This window comes from Colletes latitarsis, chromosome 6 (genome assembly GCF_051014445.1).
Source record: "Colletes latitarsis isolate SP2378_abdomen chromosome 6, iyColLati1, whole genome shotgun sequence".
NCBI classification, from domain to species: domain Eukaryota; kingdom Metazoa; phylum Arthropoda; class Insecta; order Hymenoptera; family Colletidae; genus Colletes; species Colletes latitarsis.
In genome coordinates this window covers 22,480,213-22,497,377 of record NC_135139.1, presented here as the reverse complement: position 1 = coordinate 22,497,377, position 17,165 = coordinate 22,480,213, and the positions used below count along the sequence as shown (strand labels likewise).

The 17,165-nt window shown below is 37.4% G+C and overlaps 3 protein-coding genes across 4 annotated transcripts in view; 1 reads left to right on the top strand and 2 right to left on the bottom strand.

Moving 5' to 3' along the window:
* Positions 1–3,403: 3,403 nt before the first annotated feature.
* Positions 3,404–6,514, top strand: Ant (ADP/ATP translocase). Its single transcript, XM_076766975.1, has 4 exons — positions 3,404–3,663; positions 4,870–5,131; positions 5,204–5,438; positions 5,518–6,514. The coding sequence occupies exons 1-4, from the start codon at positions 3,501–3,503 to the stop codon at positions 5,758–5,760; spliced, it is 903 nt and encodes a 300-aa protein (XP_076623090.1). The 5' UTR covers positions 3,404–3,500; the 3' UTR covers positions 5,761–6,514.
* Positions 6,515–6,567: 53 nt separating this feature from the next.
* Positions 6,568–8,546, bottom strand: LOC143342761 (vesicle transport protein GOT1B). Of its 2 annotated transcripts, XM_076766976.1 has the most exons (5): positions 8,227–8,546; positions 8,009–8,100; positions 7,745–7,923; positions 7,495–7,651; positions 6,568–6,978 (listed from the first exon to the last, which is right to left on the bottom strand). In XM_076766976.1, exons 1-4 carry the CDS (start codon positions 8,249–8,251, stop codon positions 7,525–7,527), a joined length of 423 nt encoding a protein of 140 aa, XP_076623091.1. In that variant the 5' UTR covers positions 8,252–8,546; the 3' UTR covers positions 6,568–6,978; positions 7,495–7,524. The 2 variants fall into 2 exon arrangements, with proteins under 2 accessions (XP_076623091.1, XP_076623092.1); XM_076766977.1 differs by lacking the exon at positions 6,568–6,978 and having other exon boundaries at positions 7,494–7,651.
* Positions 8,547–8,725: 179 nt separating this feature from the next.
* Calpc (calpain C) overlaps positions 8,726–17,165 on the bottom strand; it is a 35,249-nt gene continuing 26,809 nt past the window's right edge. Inside the window, exons 6-17 of the mRNA XM_076766974.1 lie at positions 11,693–11,876; positions 11,527–11,601; positions 11,105–11,274; positions 10,780–10,952; positions 10,591–10,685; positions 10,274–10,506; positions 10,015–10,184; positions 9,872–9,930; positions 9,638–9,785; positions 9,442–9,558; positions 9,318–9,376; positions 8,726–9,246 (exon numbers count right to left, since the gene is read on the bottom strand). Of these exons, the coding sequence (XP_076623089.1) occupies positions 9,220–9,246; positions 9,318–9,376; positions 9,442–9,558; positions 9,638–9,785; positions 9,872–9,930; positions 10,015–10,184; positions 10,274–10,506; positions 10,591–10,685; positions 10,780–10,952; positions 11,105–11,274; positions 11,527–11,601; positions 11,693–11,876 (1,510 nt within the window). The 3' untranslated portion in view covers positions 8,726–9,219. The remainder of the gene's footprint in view (positions 9,247–9,317; positions 9,377–9,441; positions 9,559–9,637; positions 9,786–9,871; positions 9,931–10,014; positions 10,185–10,273; positions 10,507–10,590; positions 10,686–10,779; positions 10,953–11,104; positions 11,275–11,526; positions 11,602–11,692; positions 11,877–17,165) is intronic.

Here is a 17,165-nt window from a genome sequence, read left to right as displayed (position 1 = left end):
TACATTTACGTCCGTTTAATACTATACATGTCTATAATTATAGGGTATAACTAACGTATATTTTAATCATATATATGTAGTTTCAATGGCCTTGCCAAATAGCGTTAGTGACTCTATTCTATTCTAAAGAATTTGTGAAATATAGGCATGAAATACATAATTTATTATCATTTTCAACTTAGTCTATTTTGATCGAGATTGACATTGAATCTATGCTACTATACCAACAGTAGATACTATACGCAGAAACCTTAGAACGAGACGTTAGTAGTTCTAATGTACAAGCGACCCTGGCAATGAAGCACTTTGCAGTATGCTAACAATTATGAGTTGGTCGACAAGATTCACGTAATATTGTTGTCTTTTTACACTGTCTAAATATTATAAGATCAGAGACAAGTCTCTTGATACTTTAATAGTAAGGAATAAATAAAGAAAGTTTTATCTATGACACTCCCTACTAACAACGTTTATTTAAAATATTTGGACTAATTATTTTATTTACAGCATACAATGGCGGAAAAATTCTGTTTCGCGTGGCTGGTGAATTGAGCAATAGGAAACACTAATGTCACATTTATTTTTATATAATGTAGCTGTTCATCAATACCAGGGGTCAAATCGTGTCTTATTTCCGATAACGATGAACATCTACATACGTATAACCGCATTTTTACTGATACGAAGACAATAATCGTGCTTGTAATTTGTCTTTAATAAAAACGTATGTGAATAGTTTTGTAAGATTCGTTGCATCCCTTGCAATTTGTATTTTTTTGTACGTATTCAGTGATGATATCGTGAGTTCCTATCAACTATAAAACCGCTTCGAACTGCTTTCAGGTGCATTGACCATCATGACTTTAGCTACTGTACGAACGCAGACAGTCTCTACGTCATCAAGGTCGTTATTTAATCCAATCCACACACTTGAGCCCCACGTCGCTAGTTCGATACGATGCATATAAGTTAGGAACTGTGCATTGTATATTCTTATGTATTTAATACGATGATGCATATATCTGATGTCAATTGTTTTCCCCTTGCAATCAGGAAACTTTTAAATCTCTTGAACAATTTCGTTCGTTTAATTTTAGGTACCAATTCACACTCGTAACTTCCTTATTGATACTATAATCGTGGCAAGCGTTACGTAACACTGTTCGAAAGCCAGGAAATTAGTTATAATTCACTAAAGTATAACAATACGATAATGTAACATCATCGAAAAACATATTTTATTTTATATCAGAAAATGTAGCTGCATCGTGCAAGCTAATAACTGATATTAAGAATTAGCAAGGCATTATATTTGCTGACCAAGCTTATTCAATCACACTCGCGCAAGTATTATCAGCAGCAAACAGATATCAAATTCTTATGATAAATATGGGATTTCCTGGTATAATTTATACATGTAGACGAACGAACAAAGGCGATTCTGTGTAGTAATATTTTAACAAAAAAAACAGATAACAATATCTTTCGAAGATTTTTAATTTTATTATGCTAATGTTACAGAGTCCATCACTTGATTTTGTATATTAATATGAATCATAACTATTATCACCACTAAGTTTCTTGTAATTTCCACTCCACTTCTTTCAGAATTTCTACTTATTCGTCAAATTGGAAACCGAACATGCAACTTCGTGTGTGTAAAATACAGAGTAAAGTACTCTTGTGCAAACACATAAGTAAATATCGTTTTATAATTAAACCTTGGAAATAATTAATTATCTTCACGACTGTAAGGTGAAACAGAATTTGTACAGAAGCATAAAAACGTTTATAAGGAATAATAAATAACGATAAAAATATTTTAATTGTAATAAACAATTGGATTCTTGTTTAAAGAGAAACGTCCAATACGTTTCATTGATTCTCGTAACAAATCGTTTCGCGCGCTGCGAGAGAAGTACTCGACGTAGAGAAGAGACACTTTTAGAATTAGTCTATTCTTTACAAGGTCCACAACGTATGTACGCATCTTTAAGATGTATAAATACACCTTACTTGAAGTTACTCCATTGAACTCTGGCGTTGTGCTCCCTAACATACTGGCCGTAAGCCAGGGTTACGCAAGTCGCGCCCCGATGACCTCCTTCTTCACGAGAGATTGACCTTGTATCTCGTTCTTGTATTTTTAACATTGCAAACACGAAACCACCCCAAAGACAATTGCTAAGCGACACATGTAAAATATCTTAAGTCTACGTACCGTGATATGCCATTTTTACTGATAACCGAATACTGTGTGGAAATTGTAGCGATAAGAATCATTAGAACGACAAAAATAATAATGTATATCATGTATTGATCAATGTCGAATAAGGTGCAGGGAGACTCGCATCGATAATGATCGATCGATACGATGGAATACTGTATAGAAATAACTATTCCAAATTGGATACAATCATATTAAGTTTGTACAAATATCGGTCACGTCCTTTATCCTTGACACAGTGCTTCTTTCCCTTTGTTTGTGAATAAAGCTCTCCTTGACATTAAATATTGCACCGATTAACTGTTCCTTTACATACCTTTCGCAATACAATATATCACGTTGAGACAGGAATACTTAAAAATATATAGGTAATTGAAATAATACTTTCCTAGCTCTTGATGGTGTGGTTAGAGAATACTGGTAATAAATTACAAGCATAAAAAATGATTAAATAGAGTAAAATCGTATGGTAACTATGAGTTGTACCTCGCTGGTAACCGAAGGTGACCAAGATGGATGTATGACGCGGGTATTTCAAATATGCACACGATTTTTCCAAGAACGTATTTGCTAAAGTTCACTAGATTAATTAAGTATTAAAGTTTTATAACAAAAAGAGGCTATTACTATGCTCTTTTAATTAAAGGCTAAATATCAAGTCAGTTCGTATTAATACAAAATCTTTTATACCGCTAATACTGTCCGTTCTTATTGCGTCGATTCTTTGAACATATGCGTACGTAGATAGTATTATTGAATGCGGAAGAAATTGTCGCATAATAAATGAAAAACAATAAACTGCTAGATGGTTTGAAGGAATGAATTCCCGCCACTTTACTTCATATTTCGAATACCTTGACGCTAGCGACATTTTCAATGGGTTCCTATACCGGAAATGCGTCAGACACGCGGGTAAACATCTAATTTTGAACGAGGCGACCGTGAACGCATTTTATCAAGCCGATACACGCGTGGCGACCGTGAAAAGAGACAGGAAGGCATAGTGTTGCAAGACACGTGAAGAAAGGTCACGAATTCGGGAACAGAGTACGCGTTGGAAGTGCATGAAGTGTCAGGGTCCCAAGGTGCGGCCGTGCCAGAAGATTGAACCTGCGCAGAAGTTTGCACGTGACCTGCGCAGCTATTCTTAGCGGAGGTCCGTTCAACGAGAAGAACTCTGCCTCGCTCACTCGTCGTCCGGCGCGCGTCCGAAACTTAGGGGTTGCTCTCCTCTTCCTTTTGTTAACCCGTTTCTCACATACCAAATTACAAAATGTCTGGTCTTGCGGATCCAGTTGCATTCGTCAAAGATTTCGTGGCGGGTGGTGTGGCTGCCGCTATCTCGAAAACGGCAGTCGCACCAATCGAACGCGTGAAGCTGTTGCTGCAGGTACAGCACATCTCCAAGCAAATCTCTGAGGAACAGCGTTACAAGGGTAAGTTTCTAGAACAGAATTACAAATATTTGATAATTTACAGAAAAGTAGTGATAGTCGGTAGTACCGCAAGATAAAACGTTCAAGAAACGTGAAACACGATGCACTGTACTTAACAGTAGAAGAACGAAGCCATTCGAAACATGTGACAGTTAGAAGCATTTCACTCGTGTCAGCATTCCGAAACTGCCAAACGATTCCGTCAAGTTCGTACGCGACAGTTAGAATGAAATTCCCGTTATGTAATGTCGTTTCATACTATATATTATTGGTGGTGAATCGGATACTTTTTGGGCGCTCTAATTACCTACTTTATGTAACGAAGATGAACTTTTTGGTCTTATATAACTTTTGCAATATCGATTGAATAGGAAGTGGTTTTGTGAGAAACGAGTGGGTCGATATTCGATAAAATGACTCGTCCTCCAGATGGCAGCGCGTGGCTTTGCTCTTTGAACAGGATTCCGTGTGACGATCGATGACTGTGCGGCTCAATATGGCCGTCTTTTCTGCACCAAAGTAGAATTGTGGGCTTCTAATTTTTGGCAATGAAAAATATATAATGATGCTTCGGGAAACGTTAATTTCATTGTTAAATCATAATATCTATGAAAAATAATGAATGTTTCATTTAAAAGGAAACGGAAAACTGCATATTAAGATAAAAGTTTAAGCATGGGTTTTTATTAATGAACGTCGTGTGCCTGAATTATTTCAATGAAAGTTCGTAATGAACACTTTTAATATTAGTTGGACATTACTGTCAATTTTTTAATATTGTACCGTCATGGATCTATATGATATATATCTTATAAATTATGCTTAAGCAACTTTACTTCCTGACCTTGAAGGTGTTTTATGTTCATTAAGATGAAGAAATACAATTTTACAATTTTTGTTCAGTAATAACATACTTACTATGAAGCAAATATAATATGAAATTGGTAATATCAAATATTTTATATGAGTATGAGAATTTGTACCTACTATTACATTGTTGCATAATAATTTGCTATTCAATATATAAAGTAAGATATATATTTGAAGTTTAAAGATGCATTGTAGATATTTTAATGCTAATAGATTAATGAAAAAAGATTTATTTTATACTTACTGTATAATTCTGTATAACAATGTTGATTCCCTACAAAATTAATTTAATTATATAAGGATAACAATTTTTATAAATAAATTTTTATATTTCAGGTATGGTAGATTGTTTTGTGCGCATTCCAAAAGAACAGGGATTCTCCAGCTATTGGCGTGGTAACTTGGCCAATGTCATCAGATATTTCCCAACCCAAGCTTTAAACTTTGCTTTCAAAGACAAATACAAGCAAATTTTCCTTGGTGGTGTTGACAAGAACACTCAGTTTATGCGTTACTTCCTTGGAAATCTTGCCTCTGGTGGTGCTGCTGGTGCTACATCTCTGTGCTTTGTCTACCCGCTTGACTTTGCCAGAACTAGGTACTTTTATAAATTCAATTTGAATTTAATACAAAGTTACACAAAATTAATGCATGTAATTATTACTTACAGGTTGGCTGCTGATGTAGGCAAAGCTGGAGGTGAACGTGAATTCACAGGTCTTGGTAACTGTTTGAGCAAAATCTTTAAGGCTGATGGCATTGGTGGATTGTACCGTGGCTTCGGGGTATCCGTCCAGGGTATCATTATCTATCGCGCAGCCTACTTTGGTTTCTATGACACTGCCCGTGGTATGTTACCAGACCCCAAGAAAACTCCTTTCCTTATTTCATGGGGTATTGCACAGGTAGGTGACTTTTCTTATTTGAAATTTGTTTTTATAGTTGTAATTCATATGTTTACGATTGTCTATAATTTTTTCACAGGCTGTAACAACCGTTGCTGGTATTGTGTCTTATCCATTTGACACAGTACGTAGGCGTATGATGATGCAGTCCGGTCGCGCCAAATCTGAAATTTTGTACAAGAGCACCCTCCACTGCTGGGGCACCATTTACAAGACAGAGGGTGGTGGTGCTTTCTTCAAAGGCGCTTTCTCCAACGTTCTTCGTGGTACTGGTGGTGCGCTTGTGTTAGTACTTTATGATGAAATTAAGAATCTCCTTTAAAGTGTTAACATTATTCTCACCTCATTACCTTCACAATTGCAAGTACCATCTCTATTGTCCTCACCATCTGATTTGAAAGCAGTTCTCAAACCGAGTGATTTCTAGACTGAAACAGTACACATACTGTCGAAAAATTCAGAAACAGCTCAAACTGAGGTATTTCGGCAGTAACTCGTGAAATACACAAAACTCGGCAGAATATGTATCTTGACTGTAGAAGAGAATTCGTTTAATTTATTGCCGGATTCAGTATTTTGCTGCAGTGGCTCACATGTGTTATTTTCATATTCCGTCTTCATAGGAAAAGAGGTTGAATAAGATATATTTATATGTATCTAAAGATTTATGAGTATGAAATTAACAACATAATGGGTATATGAAATGTTTGATACATGTGACTATGTAGACGATGGTTGAGACGCTATGTAGTGAAAATAATTATCTAAAAAATACAAGCGTATACATACAATTGAACGAGAGAAGGACGTGCGACGAAATAACATTACGGCGATGGCGGGGCGCGTAGACATGGGCCGCTCCCGCCCTTATTCTCGGCCCGTTGTAGATATTTAATAAACGATCATGATATCCGTGAAGTTCATCGAGGTTCTGTGAACAGTAATTTAATTTCGCACTACTGACAGCTACGTGTAAGATAATGAGAAGCGTTACTCTGAGTGTATGCATCTGATCTGTTCATGTTAGGATGCATGCAAAGAAAACAGCAGAATCAATAAAGTGATATAAAATTTCATACATGTAGTATTCCTTTCACAACCCAGCCTATTTTAATTCGTATAAATCATAAAAGTACATTAAAATTTATTTATTAATATTTTTATCCGATAGTAACTTACATAATAAAGTTCACATTATTTATACAAATAATTAATCCTCTGGATCCACGACTGTTTCGTAGAAATAAAAGGTCCTTCCGTATGTCGTATTCGGTCACTCAAGTCTGACAGAATTTTATGCAAGTAGTACATTATGTATATAACATTTTTATGTAATGGTGAAATAATTCAAATTGTAATTTTTATTGGACGATTAAAGGAGCAAGAATTGTTTATCTTTTACTAATTATTCGAAATTTTATGTCAAAATGAGAATTTTGCTCGTCTTTGAGTCGGATGTTATAAATCGACCGTCGATGGGTAGAATTATTCGTCACCGTTCACATTCGCCGGAATAGTCTGGAACTGTTCCTTTTTCTTCCTGCAATATATTTAGTTTTCCTTTATTCGATATTTATCAATGAATTACATATATCCTCAGATAATAAAATGATATATTTTTCTGAAGAAATAATTACATTCAGTACACAGTACACATTACATCTTATACATTTCATTCATTGTTCCTTATTCCAAACTCTCCAAATGAAAAACACATAACTAGCAGTATCACTAATTTACTGATACAGTAAATTAATGATTTTAAAGAAACCCTCTTCTTGTTTAAATTTGAATTTCAATTCTGTTGGAATATACAATTACTGGAATGCTTCTAACACACATACAATTCAGATAATTGCAGATTAATTTTATACGAAAATGAAAAATCTATATATTATTTCTATATAAAGTTAACATTAAATCAAATGACTGATGTATAATTGAACTTTTTTGATAATACTTGATATTTACACAATATAAAAGGGGATCCGCAAAACATTAAAATGTAATGATGGGAAACTTTGGGATGTAATATAAAATAGTCAATCTTATATACATTGTTTGAGCGATAATGTTAAGGAACACATCATACGGTTGTCCTGTTGGAATCTCCTGCAATCATGTCTAGAATTCGACTCAGACCTGGTATATTTAAAATGGTACCCAAAACAGGTACCCTTCGCAAGAAATTGATTGCTACTGGCAAAAAACCACTGTAAAACAAACACAACAAATATGAAAATTTAAATTTATTATCTAAAAGAATTATTATATATCTAATGATAAAATTATTAAAAGACACATACCTAAATAATAACACAAAACCATATGTTTCTATAATTATGCCTACAATAGGCCATCCCATAAGAACTACTATAACTCCACCTAAAAATGAAATGCTGGCTTTTATCTTATGTCTTTGGAAAAAGAAATTGAGGGTTCTCCTTGGTCCTATAACGCACGCTAATCCAGATATAAATAGAATCTGCATATAAACAATTCGATTGGTAAGAGTGGTATAGTAATACATGTCATTAAAGTTTATACAATAGAGCAGGAGTAATTCTTACGTTTCCAATAGCGAGCAAACCCTTATCAAAAAGCAGCAAAACTCCAAGGAAGAGGAAAGATATTCCAAATCCAGCAAGTCCCACTCCAATTTCTAAAATCAATATCTTATAATCGTACGATGTTTTAAAGTTGAATTTCCGTTCGTGACCATAGTGTTCTATGCAATTTTTACAGATCGCGATACTTATTTGTAAACTATAAGTTGTGTGTTACTTACTCTGCGTGTCTGTGATTTCAAACATTATTTATAATTAATTCCAATGATGAGTTATTAAACTACTTCAGTGATAACTTTCCGGTAAGATTTCAGTAACAATCCTTACAGTGCACATAACCTAACTTATATTTACCACGTCATTGACTATGATGCGACACAATTCAACTAAGCACAATTTTTCGTCACCTTGTAAAAATCATAGATTCAAAAATGTATAGTGATTGTAGTAAACATTTTAGCGATATTTTAATATTATAAAATTTAAATATATTGAACATCCATTAGTGGAGTAAATCTCATCGTATATACGCATGCACACACGAGACGAGAAACTATTCTTGGGCGTCATTCTTCCGTACACGTGCTTCTTTCAGTTGCTACAAATGAATTTCATTTTAATAATTAAATTGTATGAAAAACGTAACTCTTAATAAATATTAATGATGTAAACAAAAAAAATTATGCTTTTAAGTATGTAGACAACTAAGCTATTTTGTAATTATTTTCTTTAGCTTAAAATTGCATCTTAGTATCTTTTTCATACTAAATAAAGAATGCTCCTGGATATGAAATCATAGTGTACTTTAATTTTTTATTTTATGGGCTTGTATGACTATGATTCTGAGCCCCTCCCCCCAATTTGTTATAATGTAATACATTATATTTTTTATTAAATATACATATATCTACATATGAATAATTGTTTATGCTTCTTTTGGATAAAGGGACTGTACAAAATAAACTTAACTTTATTATCCAGTACGAATTTCTTATACAAACAACATATTATACATAATCATTTATAATGTTTAATCAGATGAAGGAATGATGATCACTAATGGAGGTAATAATGATATTATTTTACAAACAGCAAGAAAGATGGGTTTGATTGTTAACCGTTAATATGGCTAAAACTTAAGCCTACATACGATACAAAACACATTATTTACAGATGTTTGTTTCAAGGTACACATATTACGACAAATAATGGATTCAACACATCAAGGATGATCTTAGCCACTGAAAGAAAGAAACAAACAATATTAATTAATTCAACAGATTACTTAATTCAACAAAGAATAATATGTTACCTCTGCTAGGCTTAATTTTATTGTTCCATTTTGCAAAGGATCTTTACTCTCGAATATGCCTACAATAAAATTAAACGGATATTAGTGCTTTCGGAATATAAAGATGCAAAAATTATTTACCTACCAAATGCATCGCTTAGGTGTAATATCGATGAGACAAAATCGCCGAATCTGAGTGTCCCATCTTTCCTCATGTATCGAAGAATTAAAATTGAAAGCACATCCGTGTTCAATTGAAATCCTGATTCAAACATTTTTCTCAGATTCAAATTTCAGCACGGACATTTAAAAATTATTCGATATAACAAATATTAACTCACCAACTTCCAGCAGTGCATCCCGTAATCGTTCAGCTTTAAGTATACCAGTCTTCTCCTTTGTGTGATTCTTAAACGCGGCTTGCCAATATTTCAAGCTGCACATGAGATCTTTGAAGTCGTTAAATTTCAATCGACCGCTTCCGGAGCTCTGTTTAAAACCGATTTAAGGAAAACAAGGGAAGTTTAAGAGAAATAATTAAATTACAAATAAAAATTAATCAACATTAAGGATACATCCATCGTAAGAACTACTTGTCGACATACTTCCATGCAGGCGCAGCTCTTAATGTAATCTATAAATCGAACGTATGAATATTTGATAAAATATTTTTCAACGACTGATTTGCTTCTTTTTTTGCTAATTTTCATTTTCTCACCATTCGGTAAACAGGCCTCTAGAAGTTCCTGCAATTCAAAAGCATTCACGGTTCTGTGTTCATCGGCAAGCTGCAAGAATACAGCTTCGTACTGCGAGAAACCTTTGCCTTCGAGGGGTGGTGCTTTGACGATGGCCGATTTCATTAAGGACGGTGGTGTATCAAGTAATCTAACAAAACCGTACAAAATATTCTTTAAACGTTAGAAACTTAACGTTTAAATTGCAATTATAAACACGGAATCAATGCGTATGCTTACTTGAGTTTTAAAGGCTTACTGCTATAGACTCGCAACGTGAAACTGGTTTCTTGAGTCGGTTCGAAGGTAGTGGGTACTAATACATAACCACCCTGTTCTAACTGGCATCTGTGGCTCACTTGTCGACTATTCGTATATTGCGAGTTCACTAAGGACTTGTTTTTTTTAAAGAACTGTTTGTTTATCGATTCCGTGTTATTCTTCGGCAAGGTATACGCCGTGAAACCTATTACCTTGAATGGATTACAATTTTATAAATGAGGAGGTATTATTATCCTTTTTCTTCGGATATTTTCATAGTTGAGAGATTTTCTTACTTTTGGTTCCATGATAGAGTGCTGGTTCAACGAAACGATCACTTCTTCCATTTCACTGAGAATCAGATGCAGTTGCGGATTAATGTGAAAGGTTTCTGTAACACAGAAAGGATTAGGACGGCTAACGTAACTTCGACAGGCGCAAATGTCATACATTAGCGGACTTTTCGCGCGAACCGTAAAACGAACCTTGGTTGTTTCGACATCCACCCGCGGTAACGCCTCTCCTCCAACTGCCTTGATAGAGTTTCATTTGCCAAGTATGTTTGCTATGCAACGATGGTTCATCCCTCGACGTTTCAGCATCAAGATGTACGACTTCCAGGTGAGTGAACGTTTTCACGAAGTCCGAATAGGATATCCTACGGCCGACCAGGCGATATTCGTTACATCGCGTTCGTCTTTGAGCAACGCAAAGAGAAAGGAGTGGCCAAAGATACGCTTTACTTTGCCGTGAACGAAAAAAAGAAAAGGACACGGATTTGCTTGTATTTAAAAAATTCGTTTCGCTCACCAGAATTCGCCCTCGGCCATGTTTCTGACCGCTAAACGTTCCCTTTCCATCGGCGGTACTTCGTCCCATTCGAGGCCACCTCTTGCCCAAGCACCGACGTACTCCCCACCAGGACCAAGAGGATTTCTTAATTTTACTAACTGGACTGCTTCACCACTGAACGTCTCCACCTGTGATTTTACGCAACGATTCTTTGTGAAATACGAACCAACGCGGCCGAAAAACTTCTGTTACTCAAAGTGCATCGAGATTCGAACGTTCTACTAGCTGAACAGGTCACTTTCTTATATTCTCTCTCAAACTTTCGCATCTTGTGTCTATACATTGCACGTTGCAATTATTTAGTATAAAGTCTTCGTTATAAATATGAATTAAAATTGAACAGATCGAGATCATCAGCAACGTTCATCTGTTGTACTTACCCTTTCGATAGCGTAGAGCCTATAGTTGATGCCCATCTGAATACCATTGGCTAACTTTTCTGTGCTGGCTCGAACCTGTATAACAACGATCGGTTACATTCAGCTCGATCAACGATCTTTTCCCTCGTTTTCATAAAATAACACCCAACAAAATAAAATGGTTCACCTGCTGTTGATTGTTGTTTACTGTACACGTGATTAGGGACGTCATATCGAGGAGTTTCGCGAGGGCTCTTCCGCAAGCCGTGGGATCCTGGCGTATCGCGATGCTCTCGGTGATTCCTCCGGTGAGGTCGGATAAACCGTCCAAGAGGGTGCCGTATTTGAGTGCCTCGTACGATCCATGGAGCCTGAAACGAAACGAGAGGCAGTCAGTTTCTTCGGTTTCGGCGCGGCATTCCCAGCGATCGACGATCAATTACACCGAGCCGGGTCGAAAGGTGCGCGGGAAATCTCATCGTTCGGTTCCGTTCTAACGAGATCGTCGGCATTTCGCGGCCTGTCGAGTAAACCGTAGAGAAAACTCAGGCCACGAAGCTGCTAGACCGGACCAGGGAAAGCGAACGACTAGAAAATTTGTTGACCCGCGACCTTCTTCAACGACGATGAACGTGCTCACCACGCACGATCGCGATTTCTCGCGCGTTCGTCATCGATTCACCGAAGAAAGTTGCACGCGGTGATCGTTAATCTTTTGTCACCGACGAGAAACAACGCAGATACGAGAGATACCTGGCGTACACCTACGAACGTACGAGTAATTATTGTATATGCGAGATTAATTTTAAGTTTGTACGTCGTTCTTCATTCTTGCTAATAGTTTGATACGATAAATCAAACTTTTCAAGAGTAACATCAAACGTATACATTGGAGGAAAGGGAATCTAGTAGGCCAGCAGGATAGTGAGAGTCGCTGGTGGCAAACAGTAGACGAAGAGTCTGATCAAAAGATCCGATGATCTTGAATTTCCATCCCGCCGTGTTCGTCTTCCTTTTATTCACACTACGTAAGCTTATGTTTAGATATGGGATTAGGTTTAGATTCATCGCGGAGACATTGAGTTAAGATATTGCTTTCACCGATAAATCTTTAGTTTTACGGAAGGACACTACCTTGCTCTGGTTTCGAAATATTTATTTGTTTTAATGTAACATTTTGATTTTTCATTTAAATTCGAAACGACGAAGACATAACATTTTCTGTAGAGCGTGTCGTAGCCATCAACCGTTCGGCAGTAAAATGGTTCAATCTGTTTCACCACTTTTACTTTCTTCGGTCTTGAATTTACCGTTTTAGTGCTCATTGTTAATGCACTGACTTCAATTTACGACGCTGGAACGTTGTTTAGGCGTTTTCACGGAAAACCATGATCCATTTTATACCAGCTACGTATTTAACGATAGAGCAACGTCTGCAATACTCGATATATTAATAATGAATATTAAAATTCAACATTTTACAAATAATTTATCTATTACAGACATAGATACGACCAGAATTCGATCGCGAAATATTCGAAATAATTCGTCCGTAAGGTCAAATGATCGTCGTTGTGTTGCAAGATGCGTACGTTATGTCAAAAGCGATCAACGACCGATATTAGGTCACGGGATATCTCTTCCATGGGTGTGAAGGGGTTAACTGTGTTAGATTGCATCAGTTCGAAACATGTAATTGTTTTTACGAAATGCAATAATAAAAATAGACGAAATATTCTGATTCTTTGCTCGTCACTATACAAAGTGATTTCAAAAACTGGAATAAGCTTTAACTCTCTTCATTCGAAACATAAGTTAGATTATAAGGATTAAGTTGAGTTAGGTTCTAAAACAGCCTTATTCGTCGAACAATAGAAATTAAATTTCCTTTCACTCTGCCTGGCACGCGTCTTCTATGTATTGGTTCGTCCTGAAAGTTTCCGCAGTTTCTAACCGTCCATTTTAAAAGAATTTCATTCAAGTTTAATAACTTCCATCGTTTGCTATACACGCGTCCTCCAACGTTTTACGAGAAAATATGTCATTCAGTTTAAAGAAAGACGTTTTTCGTAACTTTCGAGACGTCGTTGAATAAATGAGACAAACCAAAATTAAAATAAATAGGAGCTTGCTCCAGTTTCTGGAAATGCATCTTCGATGCGAAGAGCCGAGTTTGGCGTTTCGTTTGAAATCGTCGCAAAGATAGAAAGGCGAGACGGTCGGCGCAGATCCCGCGGCGACTGATAACCTACCGCCACCCAGAGAAAATCAAGAGAGAAGGCGATGCTATCTCTGCTCGTATGTGCCGTTCCCGAGAGGAAATTAGCATTCTAAAGATAACGGGCTTCTTTTCTCTCTCTCGCGCCTTTTGCGCGTCCTAGTAACGTCAACGTCCCCCGAGCGCGTATCGCGCAAGATAAGCGCGAGATGTTTCGCTCGCCCGACCACAAGCGCGAGCAGGTTAATCTCTAAACCGTAACCATTCACACGCACGAGTACGGCAGTCACATGGGTATTTTCTCAGGGAAGATGGGCCCTGTAAAGCGACGGGGAGATCCGTTTTCCAATTGTGCCTCGTATGGCCTTCGGATTCGGTATTCCCCGCAATTACTGCGCGAAAAGAGAACCTCGGGAGCGGTCGCGGCAAGTTTTCAGTCGGAGTAAATTGAAACGGGACGAGCTAACAGACTAATCACGCTTGCACGCCTATTGCTCACCTATTTCACTGATCGAATCACGTTCACCGGAAATGAGCGGTTGGCATGAATGGGTATTAGCGTTACGGTAACCCGCCGGACGATTCGGACCGTTCGTGCCTCTGGCCGCTGGCAGAATGTTTGGACCAACACGATCATACAAACACCACTCAGTCACATTACAAACATTACAGACTCATCCTGAACCTCGCACCCTTCCTGAGTCACACTGCCCCTTGACCATTGTCCCTACCTCTATCTATCTCCAGCAACAATATATAAAAGCTGGCAATATCGAAGAATCGTCAGAAAGAGTCTAGTATTTAGACGACCTATGTCAATTCTAAACTAAACCTTTCGATACTTCTATTACTCGACGAATTATTAATTGAAACCTCAACGTCTTCAAAATGCATACGTTACTCGGTATAATGCACTTTCTGGTGGAAGATTCAACCTGTACCATATTTAGTCGCTAAGGCGGTGATTCGCAAACTTTTTAAAGAAAAAACGTAAATTTCTCTGCCCGAGATATGCGGTCGATTTAATTTTTTGTGGGAGCGTGTTTGCTCTCAGATACAGAAGTACTTTTATCGTTCTGGTTTGTTAACTGTTCTTAGCCTTCAAGGTAAAAAATCATTCTGATTGTGTATCGCACCGAGTCAACACGCTTCAGAGATATATAGAACTCTTAGACAGCAATTAGACACCTCCCGCTTTATAAAATATTCAATAAAGTGTAAGCATCCACGTAGCGAGATAGTGGCATATATCTCTACATATATTTCAGAACTTCGCCAGTAAAGTAATACGTATTATTATCGATCGTTCACATGACATTACATAATAAATGAATTAATAAACATTCAAAGTGGTATTTACTAAATCCCTACTATTTTGATTCATTTATATCAGGGAACAAAATTAAACAATTATAAATCAAACTTAGCATTGTTTAACATTACAATGCAATAGTTTGAACAATTCTTAACAGTATGTGGTATATCAATAATGAAAGGGCCTATCAGTTTACGTAAATATTAATTTTTCGCGAAATAATTTATCGGGACCAGCAGTTTGATTCTAGCGCATAAAATTAGGTGGCAGCATTAGTTACGTATGTCGATCAGTTATCAGTAGTTCATGCTTCCGCAATGACATACAGCGCCTCTTATGCGATCAATTCTAACAAGTGAATACAGAGCCCTACAAATTTTTATCTGTTTTAATTAAACCTTAATGAACACATTAGAATTTCTAAATATGCTTCACCAAAATCCTTCAATCCGTTCAGAAATTATGATGTTTTAAAGATATGCCTGAAATTTCAGGGAACCATCTCAGGCCTCAGATTATATTTTCGGTAATGAATTTTTTTCTCGAAAGTGAGTAGGAGTTATAGGGGTATGTCTATTGACCAAAAATGATTGTAATTGACCCCTGCAACCGAAAATAATTTTTCCAGAACGATTTTAAATTTTTTAATTTTGCCGAAAAATTTACCTTACGCTATAGTACACGCAACTCAAAAACTTTATCTAAAGAGAGATAATCTCTAAATTCGACGCCACCTTTCTCGGATTCTACCGCAGTTCTTCGTTTTTCGTTCGGCGTCAGTAACGTCCGTCGAACAAAAAATCGTAAGCGCAAAAGACTCCAGTGGCTGTCGTAGGGGTCACCGCACTTATGACCGAATCTGTAACACTCTGCTGACTGTGTAATTCTACCGTTCTCGGTTTGCGAGCGAACGGTAACGCGAGTCCTGCCATTGACGTACTTCCGTCCCGTGACCATCTAACGGGGTGACGAAGTTGCATGCGGATGTGCAATGTCGTTCGCAGTACTTTTCACGTGATCGCAGTATGTTGCCAGGCACCCAGTTTTTTAATAAACAAAATATATTCGCGTTACAGCATTGTATCGTTATTATCATTGGGTCATCCGGAAGCCTGACTTTAACAATTACGATATTATTCCATACATTAAAGTAATATAAATGAATGAACTCTAAATGCCCTCTACGTGGCTGTAACAAATCTCTGTATCAAATCTAAAAAAAAAGAGCATATTGAACCGGATGACCGATTCCAGGAATCGTTCGCCACTTGCAAGGGAAATGTTTGGTACCGGTGGACGTATCTGCTCCGGAGAGGAACCGTGCGGGCTCGGCGCGTGGCTATTATCGTTCCAGAGACATTACTTTTCATTGAACTGTCGTGGAACGAGGTACTTCCGATTCTAATTGTTGCGTTCCAAGATTGCTGACTCCCGTCGAGAGAAGCGATTCAAGCGGGGTCGCTCTCTACGCGAGAGTTGCGTTTCGCGTGCTCGTCCAGCGACGAAATTTTAACGCCAGGACATCGTTTAAACGGACGAACTGTCAATAAAGCTCGTTTCCGAGTGCCACTGGCGTGCTAGTTCGTCGTTGCAGCAGTTTCGTGGCCGCAGATACGAACGTGGACTGTGGTCACCGGTGCACTGACCTCCGATCATTGCTGGCAACCAACGAACCGACTACTCGCCGAGTGAAAGTATTCGCGGTTATACTTGCTTAGCGTACCCGTGGCACAGGCATGTGCGTGCACAAATATACATGCCTGCTGAATATAGCCCTGCATACCGGCGTATCCCGAAGCTATGCCGAATTCTGATTTCTCGTTGATCGCGTTGCATCGAACGCCAGTCTCATCGCTGAAAACGTTCCTGTCTAAATGCTAATCCAGGGAGTGTCGAAGCTGCGGTCTGTTCGCACCTTTTGCGCGGCCTTCTCCATATAGATCTAATAAACACGACATTTATCCCGGACCATAACTCAAAGTAAAACGTTATTTTTAAAGATCGAAATGGGCTTTATTTTCAATAATTAACATAAGATCGACTGTCGTACGACCTTATGAGGAATCCATGATTCGACACTCGGCCTTTCAATGCCAAAAGGCTCCCCACCCGAGTGAAAACAGGATG

Coding starts and splice junctions, on each gene's coding strand:
- Ant (XM_076766975.1), top strand. CDS start 3,501: ATGTCTGGTCTTGCGGATCCAGTTGCATTCGTCAAAGATTTCGTGGCG. Junction 3,664..4,869: donor TGAGGAACAGCGTTACAAGG/GTAAGTTTCTAG, acceptor TTTATATTTCAG/GTATGGTAGATTGTTTTGTG. Junction 5,132..5,203: donor CTTGACTTTGCCAGAACTAG/GTACTTTTATAA, acceptor TATTACTTACAG/GTTGGCTGCTGATGTAGGCA.
- LOC143342761 (XM_076766976.1), bottom strand. CDS start 8,251: ATGTTTGAAATCACAGACACGCAGA. Junction 8,101..8,226: donor TGAAATCACAGACACGCAGA/GTAAGTAACACA, acceptor TATTGATTTTAG/AAATTGGAGTGGGACTTGCT. Junction 7,652..7,744: donor GGTTTTGTGTTATTATTTAG/GTATGTGTCTTT, acceptor TTTGTTTTACAG/TGGTTTTTTGCCAGTAGCAA.